General features: G+C 42.3%; 1 protein-coding gene across 2 annotated transcripts in view; it reads right to left on the bottom strand.

Annotated features, from left to right (window-relative positions):
• Positions 1-19,851, bottom strand: part of LOC134860200 (A disintegrin and metalloproteinase with thrombospondin motifs 2-like) — a 103,335-nt gene that overhangs the window by 53,674 nt on the left and 29,810 nt on the right. For both annotated transcript variants that reach the window (XM_063877078.1, XM_063877079.1), the window contains exon 3: positions 5,515-5,698. In XM_063877078.1, the coding sequence (XP_063733148.1) occupies positions 5,515-5,698 (184 nt within the window). The remainder of the gene's footprint in view (positions 1-5,514; positions 5,699-19,851) is intronic.

Below are 19,851 nucleotides of genomic sequence, written 5' to 3'. Positions count from 1 at the left end.
TAAAGGCAGCACTGTGGCACAGTGAGTGATGGCTCCCTGCTGGGAGCTTACTAGCAGGTGACAAGTCACGCAGAACACCCACAGAGGGACGCGATGCAGGCACACGGACATATACACACATAGACACCAGTGGACGCACAAACGCTCAGTCAGCCATGAGGGAAACAGGCAAGAAATAAAACCTGCAAACGCACAGGAACACACATACATGCCTGAATGCATGAATGTGCACACACACACACAAATGTGCTGAGTGTGGTTAAAAGCCAGTCGTGCTCTCCAGGGATAGAGCCAGTGGCCAAAGAGAGGCAGAAAGGAAGCAGCTGGCTGCTGAAATACTTCCCCTCCTAACATTGTAATTTCCTCCCAGAGGCACACCTGGGCCGACACAAACATACTGTATCTGTGAGTTTGTATAAAGTGCACACATGTGAGAGAATTCTTGCACCTGTGTATGTTCTTGGTCTTCGGTGAGTATGTTTTTGCTTGTCTGCATGTGTGTGTGCTTGTGCAGGTATGCACTAATGCCCACTGCTAATCAAAAGTGAATCCCCGCTGCCCAATATAACACCCATATTATTATATGGTATTACATGTTATTACATACATAAACCACATGTTTGCTATATAATGCAAGCTGTGAAACAGAACGTGGCGCCTCTGTTCTGCAGATCTAAAATCAGCATGCAGCTGCTGAGATGTGGCCGGACCTGGACAACCAACTGATCTGAGACCACCTTGTTAAAGACAGTTTTATGTGATGAATACAAAATAAGTCAACTGTTTTTAAGGGACAATAAACTTAACGGATATCAAAAAATATATAGAAGCAGAAATGTAGAATTAGACCATTTGAAATCAAAACAAGGTGGTGTTGTGGGATTGAGAGAAGAGTTTGAATATTCTGTTTCTTAATTTAATGATTTCTAATGGACACCTTCCTTTCCTGAACGGAGTATACTCACAACCTATATTTAACTACACCCAAAAAGGTTCAGTCTGAGCTCAGGGACTTAGTCAGCCAATTTGGCTTGGAGGTGAATGAGACAGTGGTTAAATGGGAAGATGTTGCTTCAGGAAATATAGCCAGGTAATATAAAGGAAAGTGTTTGAAATTTTATCCAAACAACTTCTTTTGAAGGTAAAACAAAACTGAGGACAGCTAAAACAATCAGTTATCATCCTTGACTTCATAAAAACCGCAAGCAGAACAGCTCAAAGTAAACTAAAGGGATGATCACAACCACATTATTTTTGTCTAACTTTACTGCTACCCTGCGTTTGAACTGCCTTGAATAAAACCTGGAATCTCCCTTCAAAGATGTCCACATGCTCTTATAGCTTGTGGTAATGCAGGTTTAAAGTAAAGGGTTTAGAGGATTTTCTCAGCACATTGTCTTAAATAAGCCTCATAACGATGCCAGGAGAATGTCACCTTTCCGGGGTTTTCAGGTGGCTATTTAGGATTCCAACAAGAGCCAAGATGTTCTGCAAAGTGTCTGCAGGGGCCTACTGTTACATATTGAAAATGGGTTCAGGCCATTTAAGTGTGTGTGTGTGCGTGTGTGTGTGTGTGTGTGTGTGTGTGTGTGTGTGTGTGTGTGTGTGTGTGTGTGTGTGTGTGTGTGTGTGTGTGTGTGTGTGTGTGTGTGTGTGTGTGTGTGTGCTCACATCTTTAAGTGCTTAGTCACGAGTCTCCTCTTAAAACCCCTGCTCCATATGACTATCCCTGTGTCCCACCAGCAGAGATGGGGAAAGGTGGGGCAAGAAAGATGGAGTAAGGAGCGACAGCTGGTAAAATGGAGCGTCCTTCATTTTTAGCATGCGAGAGGCAGACATCTACACCGCCAACATCCCATAATAACTAGAATCAACAAGGAGGGGCATTTCAACCCCATACCCCACAGCGCCAGCAGTCACAGAGCTGCATGTTCGCTGTCAGCAGCAGCCTGAACCTGGATCACTGATCTCTCTCGTGTCCGATTCTCTTTTTCTCTTGTTTATATCCCTTTCGATCAAAGGACACCTAAACAATAGCCATTGCTAGGCAACCGGGATGGTGCCATAGTATAGCGCAGCATTTAACAGTTGTTTCTATAGGGGTAAAAATGAACCCCTTTTTTGTGGTTCTGGGTAAAAAAAATATAAATAGTTTTTTTTTTTTTCGCACAACCCCCAAAATTCACTAGACGATAATTATAGTAGTTTTAGGGAAATTAATTGAGTAAGAGATGTTTGGGTTTTGTTTTTCATAGAGGTAAACATATTTGAAAATGCAGGGGGTGTAATAAAGAACCCCTTGGCGGTTCTAGTCTTAAGCTTCAGTGACTAGCACCACTGGCCTCTGTCTGACCCCCCTCCGATTTCCTCTACGCTCAGGCCGAAGCTGACGGGTCATTGTATGGCTGCTGTGCGATGGGGCATACACCAACAACACAACAACATTAACCTAACAACAGCTCACACCAGCCCGGAAAAGTGAGGCACAAAACATACAAGAGTGGCACAGAATAGCAGCGCCTGAGGGGTAAAACAAATGTTGGCTTTGTGCAGATGCATGGGGTCCTGTGTGTATAGCTGCCTCAGTCCTCCGCCCAGTGTCAGTCCAGAAGTTAATGGCAATCACTTTGCAACAGACGCTGCAGGGAGCCTGTCCGCCTTGAGAACAATACAGATCTCTGAAATGTCAACCAAAAGCAGTCAGCTGCAAAGGACTTCTTTTTGTAACACAATTGTATAACCGTCTGTGTGTAGTTGTTGAATCCTTATTTACAAGCTACAAAAATATAGCAAACAGTCTAACAAGTTGCTTCTTATAAAGGCGCAACAATACAAGAAAAAAACATTTTGAATTCATGAATAATGTTAATTTGGAACATATCCGGGAAGCAGACTAGGTAAGGGACATAACGGGAAAAAGCCCTCTGGTAATCCATCTGTTTGGGCATGTCTCAGTACTCTGGACACATCACTGCACTGGCACGCATATACATACTTGTGAAAAAAGCAACACACCCACACAGGAAGTCCAGTCCCACTACACCAAGTACCACACCACACCCTCAGAAAAAAAAGAAAGTCTCCAGGACTCAAGGACATTGATCATAACCTCAGATAAATAAAATGAGAATATAAACGGAAATTGTCAGGGGCAAAGGAAAGACAGATTGAATGATGGAACTACGTCGGCATGGCTAAAAATGAATGGCAATCCTTCGTTTTCTATCGCTGCAGCGATTAATTGAAGAATGTGGCACATTAATAATAAAGCTTGCTCTCTCAACTTAGGACATTGATTCACACCTCCTCAGCTTATGGTGTAAGAAACCGATCAATCTCGCTCCTTCTTCATCTCTCTTTCTCTCCTTCTCGAGCTCCTCTATTACCTTGCTAAATATAACTTCCTTCCCTCCGTCTTTGGCCAGGAAATGAGTCCAACATTCAATAACTGGCTGTGAATTAGGCATGCTTGGCAAAAGAGATCTCAAGAAATGATTGATTGATTATTAATTCATTTGCTAATGTCCCTGATTGATCTACATGGGGTATATTTTTAAAAAAAAGAGAGAACATGAGGGACTAAAAGAGAAGAGGAAAGGGTTTGGGTTTAACTGATGAAGTTTAAAGGCGGCATACAATGTGCTTCCTATGTGAGCATGATATTACAGTGATATGATGTAACAACTGGAAGGTAAACCTCTGTTTACATAATGTGGTGGTCTAGAATAGCTAAGACAAAAATAAGAAGGAAAATGAGAAGAGAAACGAAGAGAGAGATCCACATCAAATGCCACTGGGAGCAGCACATGCCTGGTTGTCTGTCTGTGTGTTAGTCGCTCTGTCTGCTTGGCCTTGAAAATCCCAGCACTCAAAGCTAGACGACCACAGAACTCATGCCCACGCCATACATGCACGCACACAGACACACACAGGCACACACACTGTGGCCTGTTCTATCCTACGCTATTGATCTGCACCCCACTCTTCATTAGAAAGAAAGATTCAAAGGCAACAAGGAGCAGTGAGACGTGTTGTGTGTGTGTCTGCGTGTCTGTGTGCATGCAGCATGTATGTGTTTTCGGAGATGTAAATGTATGATCAAGGGAGTTGTGTAAACCGTGTGTGGTTACATCCTGTGTGAGTGGTTGTGACTTTTTCTGTATAGGTGTCTATATCTATATAGAGTGTGCATGCCCGCGCTCATGTGTGTGTACGTATGTGGATGTACTGCCATAACAGTGGGAGCGAACTGTGTTACTCTAATGCAGTCTGTCCTCGCTGGGTGTTCCTATGGAAACTCTCTCTCTCTCTGTATATTATTAGACCTTCTTGAGTCAACTGCTCAGAATAGGAAGACACAGATCTCATCTATATACACTCGTTATAAAGCGCTCCGTCTCGCTCCTGTACAATATGGGAGACTTGATTCTGAGGGAAGATTTTTGCTTTGGTGATGAGTAGAGCCTCTTGCACAGCTCGGGGGTCACAAGTGATTGACTTGAAGGCATCAGATCAATCATGGTTATTAGGCACCCACCATCACTGACACAAGCCTAAACAAAACCTTGCATTAATATATAAGCATTAGCAGAGATGGATAAATGAAATATAACACATTTATTCAAGTTCATTATCCTCTTGAATCGACACAGATGTGTCATTACCTTGAAGGACCTTGAACAATGTCATTTATCTTCCTTAAGGTCAGATTTTTTCCCCTAATTTAATTGAAAAACACATACAATTTGAGAAGAATCCAAGAGGAAAACCAGAGAGAAGCTGAATTCTAATGTTGAAAATAAAATATTGCCTTCGTGATAAGGTTCAGACTTTGAGTATTAAGGTCTATTTGAATACATTTGCCTTCCCTCCCTTTTATTCCAGAGCAGACATGCTCTGTCAAACTCTATGTATTATTTTTCCCCTACAAGAAAGCACTACTTGTTAATTCATTTCATCTGCAGAGTGGAAAAAGGAGGCAAACGCGACTGGAAACCAAAGACTTGAGTGCCAGCTGTTAATTGTTGAGGCAGCCTATTCTTCTCTTAAGGTGAGAGGATGCTACCTTAACAATTAAACACGTGCGTCTCCATATGTCACTCCTTGGTCACAGGAAAATGTGTGCAGTGACGAAGATGCATTTGAGCTTGTGTATGTGTAATGTATTTGACAGCAGGGTATGCTGGGACTTGCTGTCTTTGCATACAATAGTTGGATATGATTATATAAGCAGGTGTGTGAGGGAACAATGGTTTAAGACAATAAGTTTATAACAAGGACCAGTCTGTGTAGTGCTTGAGGATGTGCTGCAGGGAACACTAATGATATAGAAAAGTCAGGACTAATATTCATGTAGGTTTCAAATGGAGGGGGACTGATCCGGGACTTAACGTGCAGCCATTGCCATTAAATCATTCCCACATGTCAAGTAAAGATGGAGTGAAATAGAGCATAGACCTGAAATGCGCAGATTCAGTGAAGGGTGTGTAAAAGTGGAGGATGGCACAGACTGACCTCTGGAGTGGTAGTCTGCCGCCGTGCTGCTGATAGGCGCTTTCTTTATGGCTGAGGAGCGATAGACGATGTGTGTCCTTCCTCCTCCTCCGTCCTCCTCCCCCTCCACCTCTTCCATCACTCCATCTCCCCTCTCCACCGGCTCGATAAAAAACTCCTCTTGCTCCATCCTGATCATACCAGCCTGAAAGAGAGTGTGGAGAATTAATTGGATGACATTAATACAATTTGAACTCATATAAACACTCAACACCGAGCTCCGCCCTTGTTTGCTCTCATCTCCAGCCATCCTTCACATCTTCTCTTGCCCTGACAGTTTAAGGACAGAAATAGCCCTTGTCTGTACTCCAGTGCTGTGTTAAGGACATGCTGGGAGAAAAAGAGAAGAAGAGAGGAGGGCAGTGATCCCTCCTGGGGACCTGCAGAGGTCCAGAGTGACACCTGGCATCTAAAATGGCCAACACAACAGCAGGAGATGAGACTGTCCCACTCCCATCCTTGACTAATACATTCTGTCAGGTAATTCCCCACAAACACACACTCACATAAACACAAATGAAATGTGCACATAAGCAAACTCACACGGAGAGAGGGAAGCGGGGAAGTGAGGGAAGAAACTCTGAAAGAGATGGAGAGAAGTTAAGAGGCGTGCATTCAGAATGCACACACAATAAAGAAGTTGTGTGCACATAAACGGGGAAAACAGGCACTGGGAAAATTGCCCGTCACTCTCTCTTATTCCATCTGTCTGTTTAATACAACTGGTAATTACCAAGGCAATGCACTGATGTAGAGGAAAGTCATGGGGGAGAACACACAGAGAGGATGGAGATGGCACGGAGAGGAAGAGCGCAAAAAGAGCGATAAATGAGGAAGAGAGATACATTCGATGCGATCAGCGCTTGCCTGCTTCTCCCTGCGCTCTGACAGGAGAAGAGCGAGTTTAAGAGAGGAAAGTGAGCTGATGGAAAAACAAAATATCGTGTGCAGAGGATTGTGTGATGAAAAGATGAATAGCTTTGCCAAAAGACAGTAATGCCACCCTCGGGCACAATGACAGGCTACAAATGTCTGTTTAAGTCAGCCCATTACATCTGTGAGAGTAAATAGATATATTCACACTGCAACTCAAATTATTATATATTTTAAAGTAGACACATCATTTACATGATAACAGGAGTACAGTTTTTCTTTTAAACTCTATAAACATAAACATATATGAGGATGACACCTCTTAGCTAAAACCTGAGTCATTCTCAAGGGGCTGAACCTCAGTATTTGGCCAGCTCTACCAGGTGAGCTTTACGGCATCCCCTCTATACGCTATTTTACTTCTACTACTTCTATTTACTATTCATAAACTCTACCTTATGTCTGTCTTTCCGCTGTAGGGTTAAAATATTGTATGTTGTCCATTTTTATCCTGTTACAGTGCTTTTGTTTTTTAATTGGTGTAGGAGGGTTTTTTCTAACTTCTGCCTTAGTGTTTTCAAAGGGGTGAAGATGTTGGATCCTTGGCTTGTCTTGTTTATTTGCACGTGTTTTCTTTAATTTGCAGTGAGTTAAGCTGTCTCGGCCACCTATAAATAAAATAGATTTGACTTCACGAGCAGAACAGAGAGAACAATTCTTCCTTTGCCTAAATTCCAGTAACAATAAGTCATTTCACAACATCTGTATTTATAAAGTTATCATCTATAGTGCAGTTCCTGTATGGAGCCGGGACCTAACACATTTGATGTTTTAATTTATGAAAGCACCTAGACTCTAAAAATACAAATTTGGTATGACATTACTAAAATAGTCCTTTGAGCTCTAAAGGAAATGGAGTAAAATAACTTTTATACTCCATGAATTTAAGTGGTCCCTATAAAGAATAAGTAAGAATGAGCTCTATTTGTCTTGCCTTTACCCCTCCTCTCGCACCCCTCTCTCTCTCTCTTCCTCCCTGTCAGTCTGAGGCTTTAGTCCCGGAAGGATGTCGACAAGCCACTGACCTGCCCTCTCACTCTCTCTCCCTCCCCCCTCCACCTCTCTCTCTCCCTTCTCATCCCTCTATTTCCCCGAGCCGTGGTGCGGCATTCCGATCGGAGCTGATGGATCTGCGATGGTGCATGCATTCCCACTCCAGAATACCAAGCAGTGGGCAGAGGAGAGCTGTGTCAAAGAAAAAAGATGACATGTGGGACTAGGAGACATGGTTGGATCGATCAGAGCCAAGTGGGGGCGGAGGGTTGGAGAGAGGGGAACGTTTGAGGGAGAACTGGACACGTACTTTGAAAAGCCGGAGTGCATAAAGTATCAAAGCCTCTGCCCACATTTCCATAGTGAGAAGCATTGTCTTCATCTCCTTCAAAGCAGGAGCTGCCAAGTCCTAGTCGAGGAGATTACAGGGAGGCTTGTCCAAACACTGTGTCCAGAACAAATGAAAGGGATTCAGATTCTTCTGCATTACAAACTTTCCTAATGTGGCAACGCCAGGTGGGCTATTTAAAGTTAGGGTAAAGGGCCATAAGGTGATAAGCTACGTAAAGTCAACCATTAGAAAATAACTACTTTTAAACAATGCATCTTGGTTAATCAAATGATAAATAATAACATATAGTTAAACAGTATTTAAGAAAAAGCTAACTAAAGTGTATAACTACCGTGGAGGATGTAAAACTTCTCTTGGCCATTTTATCATTCACGGCCCCTAACTCCAGCTCGTTATTTTCCCGTCTACTGTCAAGTCAGGATTTCCATAGCTTCAGGCATCGAGATGACAGCACCTGGGCAAATCAGTCAAGTTTTATTCTGCACTGCCAAACAAATACTGTACAGGGAAAACTAATTACATTTTTTGCGAAAGAACCTTTATATTTATTGTATTTATAACTTGATCACCGACTCAAGAGGCTTATTTCAATTGGACAATACAAATATCCACACCCTTTGCCAGCTACAGTTTCAGCTCTACAGAAGGCTGACATTTTTGCATGGATGTCAAATTGTTGTGTGGTTGTGATTTTTGTATGCATGTGGATGCACGTGTGCACATACTTGCATTTCTTAACTATGTAAACGTGTCTTCAATTGAAATTACTGTAAAGGATAAGCTGTGCTAAAGGGGGCAATGAGTTTATGAAATCAAGTGTTTAAATGACTCCGTCAGTAGTGGTGCTAAGTCTGTGACAATAGTGCTGCTGCTATATGATTTCATATTTTGTTCTATACTTAATATGATCACTCTATAACTTGTCTGCTCAGGGATTGCTGTGGCCCAGCTGCATCACTAGTTGCTTGTTCTCTTATTACAGTAAATTCATTGAGCTCCTTCGGGTGATGAGCCTGAAGATGTTTTATTAGGTTTGACGTGTTAAAATTTAGCTTATTAGCTCCTCTCCCCTCATGAGACACTTGAATCTGACACAGTGGCTTTCTGCAGCTCATCATTATTATCATTGACTTTAAATGACTTTCACATCACACACAGGAAGTGTGACTTCACATCTATCTGAAAAGGTCATTGGTGAGTTTTATATGGATTTCTATTATATATTGACAGTAAAAACATGATCAAAATACTACCTTTCTCATACAATTATATACAGGCATTTCTTAAATGCATATAGGCATTTCCCCAATAATAATGTTGCTCAATTATGAGATGGATTTATAGTTACAAATGTATAGTTAGAAAGCTGTATTAATGCTGTCTGATCTACTTCAGTTCATATTTAAATCAATTCAGACACTTCAGAGTAAATCTCCTTCACACGGAATAATGATGCGAATCACATCTGAGTCGTGTATAATTATGATTAAAGAAGAGAAAACATTGGCACATTCTGCAAAGAGCAACCCGCATCAAATACTAACATCTGGCTCATTATCAAAGAAAACACCCATACAAGCTCACATCTCAACGTATATAACGGACAGTATTACTCTCATGGCCATTGCGATGGTGACACTAAACACAACCCTCCCTCTGAGACCTGAAGCCCCCTGAGATCTGTAGCCTCTAAATCTGGATGCTACTCACTGAGTGTCCAGTTACAACGGGAGGATCGTCGGTGTTTGAAGATACCCTGAGCTGTATTTGAAGATCTGAAAGGAGCAACTTGAGTCTTGGGTAGGATTCCTGAGGGACACGTGAGAGGAGAGCAGCAGAAAGGCAGAGTTGGAGTGAAGGAGCGGATGTTGTGGTGAGGATCAAAGTCACACCCGGTCAGGGCCCTTCAGCTCACTCCATCAGAGGCAGTGTGTTACTGTGTGTGTGTGTGTGTGTGTGTGTGTGTGTGTGTGTGTGTGTGTGTGTGTGTGTGTGTGTGTGTGTGTGTGTGTGTGTGTGTGTGTGTGTGTGTGTGTGTGTGTGTGTGTGTGTGTGTGTGTGTGTGTGTGTGTGTGATCTGGTGTCACTGTATGTCTGTTTGATCTGATTCATGACCCTGCTACTGCTGGCTAACTTCACACAGAGTTGCACACATGCATCCACAGGCCGACATAGACACACAAACAAACACAAACACAACCACACACACACACACACCCCTGCACAAATATAGCCTTGATAGTGACTCACGCATACTGTGTAACCCTCCAATTCATTCACCCTTTGAATCATGAGAATCCGGCCTGTACAATATTAAGGCTGATTTGAAAAATTAGTCACACTTCAGAGAGAGAGATTAAGAGGACACGTCACCGTAAATATTAATAGTGTTTTATTTAATCGCATCAGCAGCAAATTGTGCCCTTATGCTTAGCTCTGAGAAAGCAAGCTTTTGTGTTTGGATTATCGCTCTGGCAAAAAAAAAATAGATTAATCCAACATTTCTGAAGGCGGTGTAACACAGAGCTATTCAAACATTAAGGAAAGCTAAATATATGTTGTTTATGACCCTTGGCTAACCTTTCCTTTGCGCTGTTTAAAAGGTAAGACAGCAGAAGGTTCAGGAAGAGGGAGCGAACTGCAATTAAGTTTGTGTATTGAAACAGATTCATTAAGTGAATTACATTATTGGCTTAATGTCCTGAAGAGCGAGGTGATTGCCAAATTATATTAATCAGGGATATGTAGCGGGGAAGGGAATACATCGGATGTAGCAAATAAAATTGATCAAATAAAAACACATGAAAGGAGGGAAGCCATGTCGTAATTAAACCCCCTACCTTTTCGATCTCTTAAAAAGGTGCTTAAAAACTAACACACACACACATGCTTATAAATATGCTCACAGACACTGCCAGGTTGTGAACATGCGTGTGTTTGTGTGAAAGCCAGATGCCAGCGTGATTTAAGCCACACAGGACTTAGCGATGCACCCCCAGCCCTGTCACCCTGCTCAGCTCATTACGTAGAGTGGTCTCTAAAAACGGTCGCACACCTACACACCCTCACTAACATACACAAGCATGCTAGCCTTGTCCCACTCACCCTCTATTTCTCTTTCCCAGCTTTCTCTGCCTCATTTGCAAATTGTTCATCTTTGACCTACATTTTTGATCAAAGTGTGGCAGCCAAACTGCATACACACATTCTCTCTCTCTGTCTGGGTCACTTTTGTATTTTTACTCACAGCCCAAATCAACTGTCTGTGACCCCTTAAAGAAAATCCACGGATTGTGAAAACACAGCAGAGAAAGGAAAAGTGGGAGACATTTGTAAACAGGAAAGGCCCCCTGTGAGTTCCCCACAATGCCGCTCTAAGGCTTAAGTCAGTTATTTCCAGGAATATCTTCCTACTTTTGAGCCAGACCCCCCCAGTGGTGTACTTTGGTCGACCAGTTCTGTGCTTCACCCTCATGCTTGCACTTTTCGTTCATCCACTTTCCCCCTTCCTGCTGCCGCCTAATCTGCTCTGCTCAGCTTTCCTCTTCTCTTTTCCATCATGTTTTTGTTCCTCCCTTATTTTTTTTTGTACAATTTCATTAGTATTCCTCCCTCCCTCACTCCGTCTCTTTCCGTTTCTCATAACACTAAGTGGTATAGGCACTCTAAATGTGTGCGAGTCAAGACAGGCCCAGGTGTTGGAAAAAGAAGAGCGACAAAAGACAACTGAGCACAGGTTGTATTATTTAAACAGACTCTGGATGACACAGGATTAAGAATAGCAGTAGTAAGCCAAATCTGGTTAGCCTGACCACATAATCTGTGGAAAATTTGGTTCAGGGTGAGAGCGTTGACACACTAAGTCACTGACAGTCTGGCAGATAGACCGAGAGACAGAGTGCCAGCCAAGCAGACAGTTTGCAAAGGAGGATGCCTCAGTATCCCGTTCTCACTTTCTCTCTCGCCCAAATCCTGTTGTTATTCACCAGGACAAAAGCTTCATCCCTCTGTTTTCTGGCCAAAGATAGATTATGAATCAGCAGTACCCAGGAAGGGAAAAGAAGAGAAAATAAAGATGGAATGAGCAGACGAGTTAAAGCTGAATAAATGTGTAATAACCAGCCAGGAAGAGGTGACAGGGAAAGTAAGTGGTGAGTAAAAATGAGAACATTTGAAAGTGACAGAAGAAAATTAACAAAAGTAAAAGGTTAAAGAAAAACAGTGGAAACAATAAGCATGGAAAAAGGAAATGTTGGGTCAACACCGTTAAGAAGTAGGAGATCATTTACGAATCAGAGGGGCCTTTAATTCATCATCAGCACAGCACTGAAAAAACCCCACAAAGGTTCTGCTCCTCCCCCGGTGTCCCCCTCTCTGTCTCACCCTGTCGTTCTTTTTCTCTCAGCAGTCGGACAGCTTTCGTAGACAGCCAAATGTTCTTGGCCTGACCAGCTGTAGTCAAGACAAGTGTGTGGAATGTTTACAAGATCTAATCATCAGAGGCATCCATACTTGGTCCCTGTTGTTGTCTGTTCGTACTGTGGCTCAGGTATTAGCAGAGGGCCTACTTTCTACAGACAGTGGCAGCTTTCTGCAGAGGGCCAGGGGCTGTGTAACATAAAGCTGATATATTGTTGGATCAAACCGACTTCAACCCCAGAGGAAGGTTGAGAGTGGTTGTTGTTGTGTTACTTTTACAGCATCCCCAACAATGCCAGAGTGCCATTAAGGAAAGCTCAGAACTCCAAAGAGACCCTGGGGCAGAGCACTGAAGGCGCTCTCGGAGGAAATGTTTGTTTAAGCCTTGGAAATCCTAATTTTATATTGTGTAAAATGGGGACTATAAGCAGATTTTCATAATAAAAGTACTGGAACAAATTCAATAGCTTGACAAAATAAGAACTGCATTCCCGTTGCTAGTTTTTAGACACGATTTCCCCAACGCATAGGACTCCAAGAGATCCAGGACATGAACAGAAACATTTATACAATACTTTGACTTCTTCTATTTTCCAGGTTGTGCCAAAGTATCAAAATAACTTAGTTTGACACTTAATAAAAAGTCAAATTAAACCCACTATGTTTCTGCAAAGATAACAATTAATGCCTCTGTAAACCTAAGCAGTGGAGGCTTTTATGGGTAATAGTCTTTATATATACAGTCTCTGGTAATAATACAGAAACACATCCGGCGGACCTACTGTATACACTGTACATGTTTATCTAAATAAGAAAAAGCCATGATAACATTTCCCAACCACCCCCAGATACTATTTCCTGTTTACATGCAGCCTTAGAGAAGCTCTTTTAAGTCTTAATTCAACACGTCATGTACCTGATTATTGCTTAATGCTTGTGTCAGGTATTATGGTCACCAGGAGGCTTTTACTTTGAAGGAGCTGCAGGCATGTTTGGAAGAGAAGTTTGGTGGTAAACTTGCATATAATTATATGTCCAAAGAGTATTTAAAAAAGAGAAAAGTGGTTAATCATCAATCATTAATCATATTATGCTGAAAAATGTCAGACAAAAGTAAATGTTGGGTTGAAAGGGATCAACTTTGAATTATTTCATGTGTATGTTTTTGGCTCACATAAGCACATACAGTAGCAGGTAATAACCGTTAGCTGCTGTCCACCTAAAGTGAACTATCTTAGTTAAACAAGATATTGGTGATTTATTCAAAGTATTAACCATAATAAAAAGTCTAGTAAAGCAATATTTTAGTTATATTTGAGTGGTTGTAGGGAACATACTGGTGCAATGAGTCCTTATCATTACTATAGGAAAATATAAAAATATATACATTTATAAATGTGGTCAAAATACAATATATCTCCTTTTTAGTGTCTGCATAATTTCCACGTTACTATTTAAAGAAGAATTGTGGGAATAAGTCAGAAAAGTAAAAGACGTACGATTTATTATGCAGCAGGACTTGGTTGTGTGTGACAATACTGACACACATTTCAATCACCTGGAGGTTAATCTTTACAGCTCTTTAGCCTTTGTGTGCTGCATGCCCTGGCTGTGCTCAAGCCAGTACACCAACACACACATTTTCACACACACACACCCACGAGCAAAGAGCACCAGCCAAGCGCACATCAATCCCTCTTACCGGCCTAGAACAGTCATCGATCAGCGTGTGTGTGTATGTGTGTGTGTGTGTGTGTGTGTGTGCGCGCGCGTGCGTGTGTGTGTTTCAGTGCTTTCACATTTGTGTGTGTGGTCTTACGGATTGATAAATGACCCCGATTAGTGGCGCCTGACCGCTCTATGATTGCAATCTAAGTGCAGCGGAACAGCTGTTCTTAGAGCAGAGTTGTCTAGAGCCGTCTGTGATTAATACAACAGCACTTTAATGAATTGCAAGCCGACCACAGGCCTGGGATCTGCTGGCCAGTCATTATAACATCTCTCCACCTGTACATTTTGATGAATTCAGTGAAAAGAAACATGTCATTTTGGGGTTCAAATAAACGTTTCCAAACCTGTTGTCTTTTGCTTAAAAACAACAAATCGAAGCAGCGAGACAATTCTGCTGTTTTCACACCTCTGCATATTCGGTGTATTTCAAATGTTTGCGTGATCTGTCAGGTTGGATTGTTGTTCTCATTTTTAAGAAATCCCTCTGTATCTTTCACTTGTCATTCCTCTCCTGCCTCACTCTTCCCCCCGCCCTCCTGACCCTCAGTCCTGTCGACCCCTCCCTGAGTCTGACGCGCGCACGCGCACGCACACACACACACACACACACACACACACACACACACACACACACACACACACACACACACACACACACACACACACACACACACACACACACACACACACACACACACACACACACACACAGATCAACCCTCGGATCAACACTCGGATCCACACCCATCCCCATCCTTATCTCTACTCTATCTCTGTATCTCCACATCTATGGGGTATACCTGTAACCTAGCAACAGAGCAGAGTGAAGACCCTCCCCTACCTGCTCACTGCTCTGAATGCTGGACCCAACAGCCAATCAAATCGTGTCAGGGCGGCAAAAAGAGCCAATCAAGCGTTTGGTGTAACTGGGAGTTGGCCCCTGCTCTCAACCCCTTTGACCTCACAAGCAGGCAAAAACACGAGCATGCGCATGGAGATGTAAGGCATCCTAGTGACCCTTACTACATCACAAACACACACACATACACAGTTACACACACACACACACACACACACACACACACACACACACACACACACACACACACACACAATTCTCTCCAGGCCTCCAGGAGAAATCACAGGATCGGGATGACTTGTGTGTTGATTTCATAACAACCAGTGCTTCAATAGCAGAGCCAGGAACGTTACCTGTAGAATAACGTGTGTGTGTGTGTGTGTGTGTGTGTGTGTGACTTTTAATGCAAAACTAAGCTTCCATAATGAGATATTATAACCTGCTCAAGGCCTGCAAATGATGCTAAGTGTGATGCAATGTATTTTTTAAGGGAAACAATTTGTCTCTGTGAGGCCAGGTGACTCTGTTCTGTTATCCATATTTCTTCTCTGGTGAGATCCACACAACGTCGTGGTGCTGCCTGTGTGTCTGACCACTGCTGGCTACTTCTCGATTTATTTGTCTCTGCATGTGGTGATGGATAAAACGTGTGACGGTAAGAGTGTGACTAGTGGTTCCCTGCTGTACTATTGTGGTACAAAATCAACATGTGTCTGTCTATAGGCACCACTGTTGCCATGTGCCCATAAAGCATCAAAGACCGTTGTGTTCAAAGCCTCTCTTTCTCCCCATATCTGTTCTTTATGTCCTTTCTGTGCTCTACCTCAAGTGACATTTATATGCTTCTTCTTGGTAGAATAGACATACAATGACCTCTACCTATATATACATAGATATAAAGATAAACTAAATTCTTTACATCTGCCACAAAGTCTTTCAGAGCTGAATGTCTCATAAATCACATGCCACAGAAATAAGGATTCCAGGTGATCTGTAACAAGTGCCAGGTATGATGAATGTCTTTTTCCAAAGCAAAAATCCTCAAAAGTTATTGCCTACAAAACTACTTTGTCACGAAGAAGATGTCATGATGATCATCTAAAGAAATAATTTACATTTAAGGCTTACCTGAAGTTTATAACAAGGCATTTAGAGACCCTATAACATATAATGAACAGGATCAAAACATTCTGACCAACATAGCAACGATAGATGTTTTGGGTGTCATTTACTGGCCATATTTTCAAAATGTTGACATCCGTACACTTGATGAAACTCACTCACTTCAGTGCTTTGCTTAAAACTCACCTTTATCACTTGACATATATTGCATTTTCGCTGAATTGTTGCTGTGCACTTTGTAAAGCACTTTGCAAACTATGTGCCAATGAGGGACATTCATTTGTATCAAATATTTGTATTAATTTAATATCAATAGACGCATATATGTGGCATGGTAGCTTTCTCTTTTTCCGTATTTCATCTCCCTCTTTTTTATTTCTGTAACCTGTCACCTCATTGCCTCCTACTTCTTTTATTTCCACATTCCTTCCCTTTTCCACCAGAATCTGTCAAAACACTGTGGAAGTGCATACGCAGAAAGGCGCTGTGCGAGGGAGAAAGTCCCTGATCCATCTTTGAATTGTAAGAGCTCCCTCTCTCGTGCTGTCGACAGCTCTGGTTGCACTACTTCTGAAGGGAGCCATCAAAGCGGGAAAATTGTGCGAATTAATCAAACTCTTGTTGGATAGCTGGAGAGAGAGAGGGGAGAATAAAGGAAGAAAAGACAGGGGAAAAGGTATACAGATATCCTGGTCCTCACAGATCTAAATATCTGTTACTGCATCTACACACATAGAATTACAATCTACTTACTGATACAGGAAAATCCCCAGCATTAAAGTCTTATCAGAGCTTTTATCTTTTTACAAAAAGGTATCTGTGTTCCCAACAGAAAAAGACAACCAAGGCCTCTGTCTAGTATTCTAAGAATTCCAGGTATGAGCGTCTCCTATGTATATGTGCATGTATGTCTGTGTGTAAGTGTGTGTGTGAAGCTTTTGTCTATTGTAACCCATCCTATAGTCATTCTGTAATCATACAATATTTAATTTATAGACCAGCTTTATGGAGAAGTAGCAATAATCCTAATCCCCACACTTTTACTAGTATGTACTAAATTACACGATGTTATTGGCCTCAAGTTTTTACTATATCATCTTTCTGCCGGTTTCATTTCAGCTTAATGAAAACGTATTTCTCATCTCTTTGGGGATGATAATGATTTCACACATAGCTCTGTTTGCGGCTTCGACTGAAACCACACTCAACCTGAACTGACACATGGATATCAACAGGCTGGAACATTCTCATGGAAAGTCTAATGGATTGTTGTTCACTGGATTATCAGTGTGTTACCTAATAAGGGCAGAAGCTACACCATAAATACTCAAAGTTAAAACTTGTATACAATATATGTTGTCATATTCCAAAAATGCCTAAATTCAACTTTATTATTCACCAACTTAATCTGTGAATAAGCATTCATATGAAGCTCAACTATATTAACATGAGATTATATTCAAATCACTGTTCATATAAAGACATAAATATATACAGTTTGGTGTGTACGGTATGCGCAATGATTACTTGTGGTCACATAAAGGCAAAAGGAGAATCTAAACAACAGCCAAGACTATTAGGACACTCACCATTCACTATATATGCTCGAGAGGTTCAGATGTCCGGAGCATATTGAAGCATTTAGGAGCGAAAAATAGTAGCGTCATTGAACTAAGGTCATAAGGACCACAGATCCCTCCTTGAAGTATTTCTATTCAACACATTTGAGACTTAATAGACACAAGGGTGCAAGATAAATCACTTTTTATGAGCAAATGTGCACATTTTGACTCAGGCGTGTGTTCTGGCATACTGAATACTTTCTAGTCTGCATGAACCTGGCTGCTGTATGTGAACTGTAATACAACCGTTCTACACACATGTTTGAAAAGAGAAGGCCAGGAAAGTTGTGGAAAAAATATAAAACAGAAGATTTCATAATGACTAACACCATAGCCATAGATTTATGTGCACACATCTGGCACAAAACCATACAGGAACTGACCATTCTCTAAGCCCCACCAACCTTAGATCCTACTGATACGCCTGTCAAGCTTTCCATTCTCGCACACAGAACTTTACAACTGCGGCAGATTTATAGCTCCAAATTCTTAGTATTTTTATAGAACAAAGGGTCTTTGATTTCAGAAATGGAAAGGTAAAACAGGCAGCACACACTGCTAACAGCATCCAAAGAGTTTAGCGAGCGCTCAGTTCTTTTCTGCTATGTGGCAATGAAAGGAGTTTTCCTTAAGTTATCAACACATACACGAGTATTATGATCAGTATTATGCCCAGTTGTTCTTTAGAATCAGAGTCAACGCTATTTGACGCAGATCAAATAAGTCACAGCATTATGTTAATGTTTCGATGTAGCCCGAGATATATTTTTTATGAACTTGCGTGTGAGCGTGACCACCAGAGGGCGACACTGTGCCGCTTCAGGCCCATAGGAGCTCAGTGGGCAGTGAGGTCTGAGGTCTGTCTGGTGGGCAGAACAGAGAGAGGAAGACAGAGACGGGGGGAAGAGGCAGAATGTGTGTGGGAGAGAAAAAACACTAAACAGAAGGTGAGGCGAGACAACTGAGTGGGGGGCCATGAGACTGAGATGTACTCAGGAGTGTGTGTGTGTGTGTGTGTGTGTGTGTGTGTGTGTGTGTGTGTGTGTGTGTGTGTGTGTGTGTGTGTGTGTGTGTGTGTGTGTGTGTGTGTGTGTGTGTGTATGAGGCTTATGTATGAGATCCTGCATAAGCGCAGGTGTCAGCAGGTGCATGCAAGCACTAATACAAAGTGGTGCATTGGCATCTGTGTGTGTGTGTGTGTGTGTGTGTGTGTGTGTGTGTGTGTGTGTGTGTGTGTGTGTGTGTGTGTGTGTGTGTGTGTGTGTGTGTGTGTGTGTGTGTGTGTGTATGCCTGAGGACAATACTGCTCCCTCATTACCCAACTGTTTCCTCCAGTCCAGCACTAATGAGGAGCCTCACCGTCACCGTGGTAATCAAGGTCAAGCCTAGGCCAACACACAAGCAGACACACACACCTTCAAACACTTTGCAGGGCAAGAGTGTGTGTGTGTGTGTGTGTGTGTGTGTGTGTGTGTGTGTGTGTGTGTGTGTGTGTGTGTGTGTGTGTGTGTGTGTGTGTGTGTGTGTGTGTGTGTGTGTGTGTGTGTGTGTGTGTGAGTGTGTGTGTGCACAGCTGGATTAAGCAATGACACATTTCAATAGCCTCACTTTATATGGATTTACACAAATAAAACAATCACATAGAAAGAGGCAATGGGTGGAGTTCTGCTGGATCCCACAGAATTCTAAGAATTTCACAGGAAGGTTGTGGGTGTGATGTTATGTCCCTCTAGTCGTATCCTCCTCCTCCTCTTTTGGCGAGATGAAGACAGAGAGACAGAAAGAACACGAGGGAGGGGATGCATGCATGAAGACAGGTAGAGTCAGGTGGAAAATGAGGGAGAGACAAAGAAGCATATGGATGAAAGAGAAAATAAGGGGGAGAGAGAGAGGAAGGCAGGGTGTGATATACAGGGGAGCAAGACAGGGAGGAGGGAGCTAGGCGAACAGAAAGAGAGGGAGGAGTAATTAAATGAAAAGAGCAAGACTTAGCTCTTTAGTCTCATCCCTCAAGACCGGCCTGACACTGCTACAGCTAGCTAATGTCATAGCAACAGGGAGAAGGAAAGTCTAATGGGTGCGGCACAGAAGAGAGGAGAAAAGGTTGAAGCAAGACAGAGGAGGTAAGGAAGGAAGAAGGAAGTAAGGGAGGATAAGGTGGCGGGAAGGAAGAAAGGGTCAAAACTGCAAAAGAGATGCACACTGCAGAGTCAAGGACAGAGACATCAGGCTAGGAGTTATGTGAATGATATAAACATTGAGGAAAG

Source organism: Eleginops maclovinus, chromosome 23, assembly GCF_036324505.1.
Source record: "Eleginops maclovinus isolate JMC-PN-2008 ecotype Puerto Natales chromosome 23, JC_Emac_rtc_rv5, whole genome shotgun sequence".
NCBI lineage: Eukaryota > Metazoa > Chordata > Actinopteri > Perciformes > Eleginopidae > Eleginops > Eleginops maclovinus.
The sequence above is the reverse complement of the archived record's forward strand: the minus strand, read 5'-3'. Positions and strand labels throughout refer to the sequence as shown.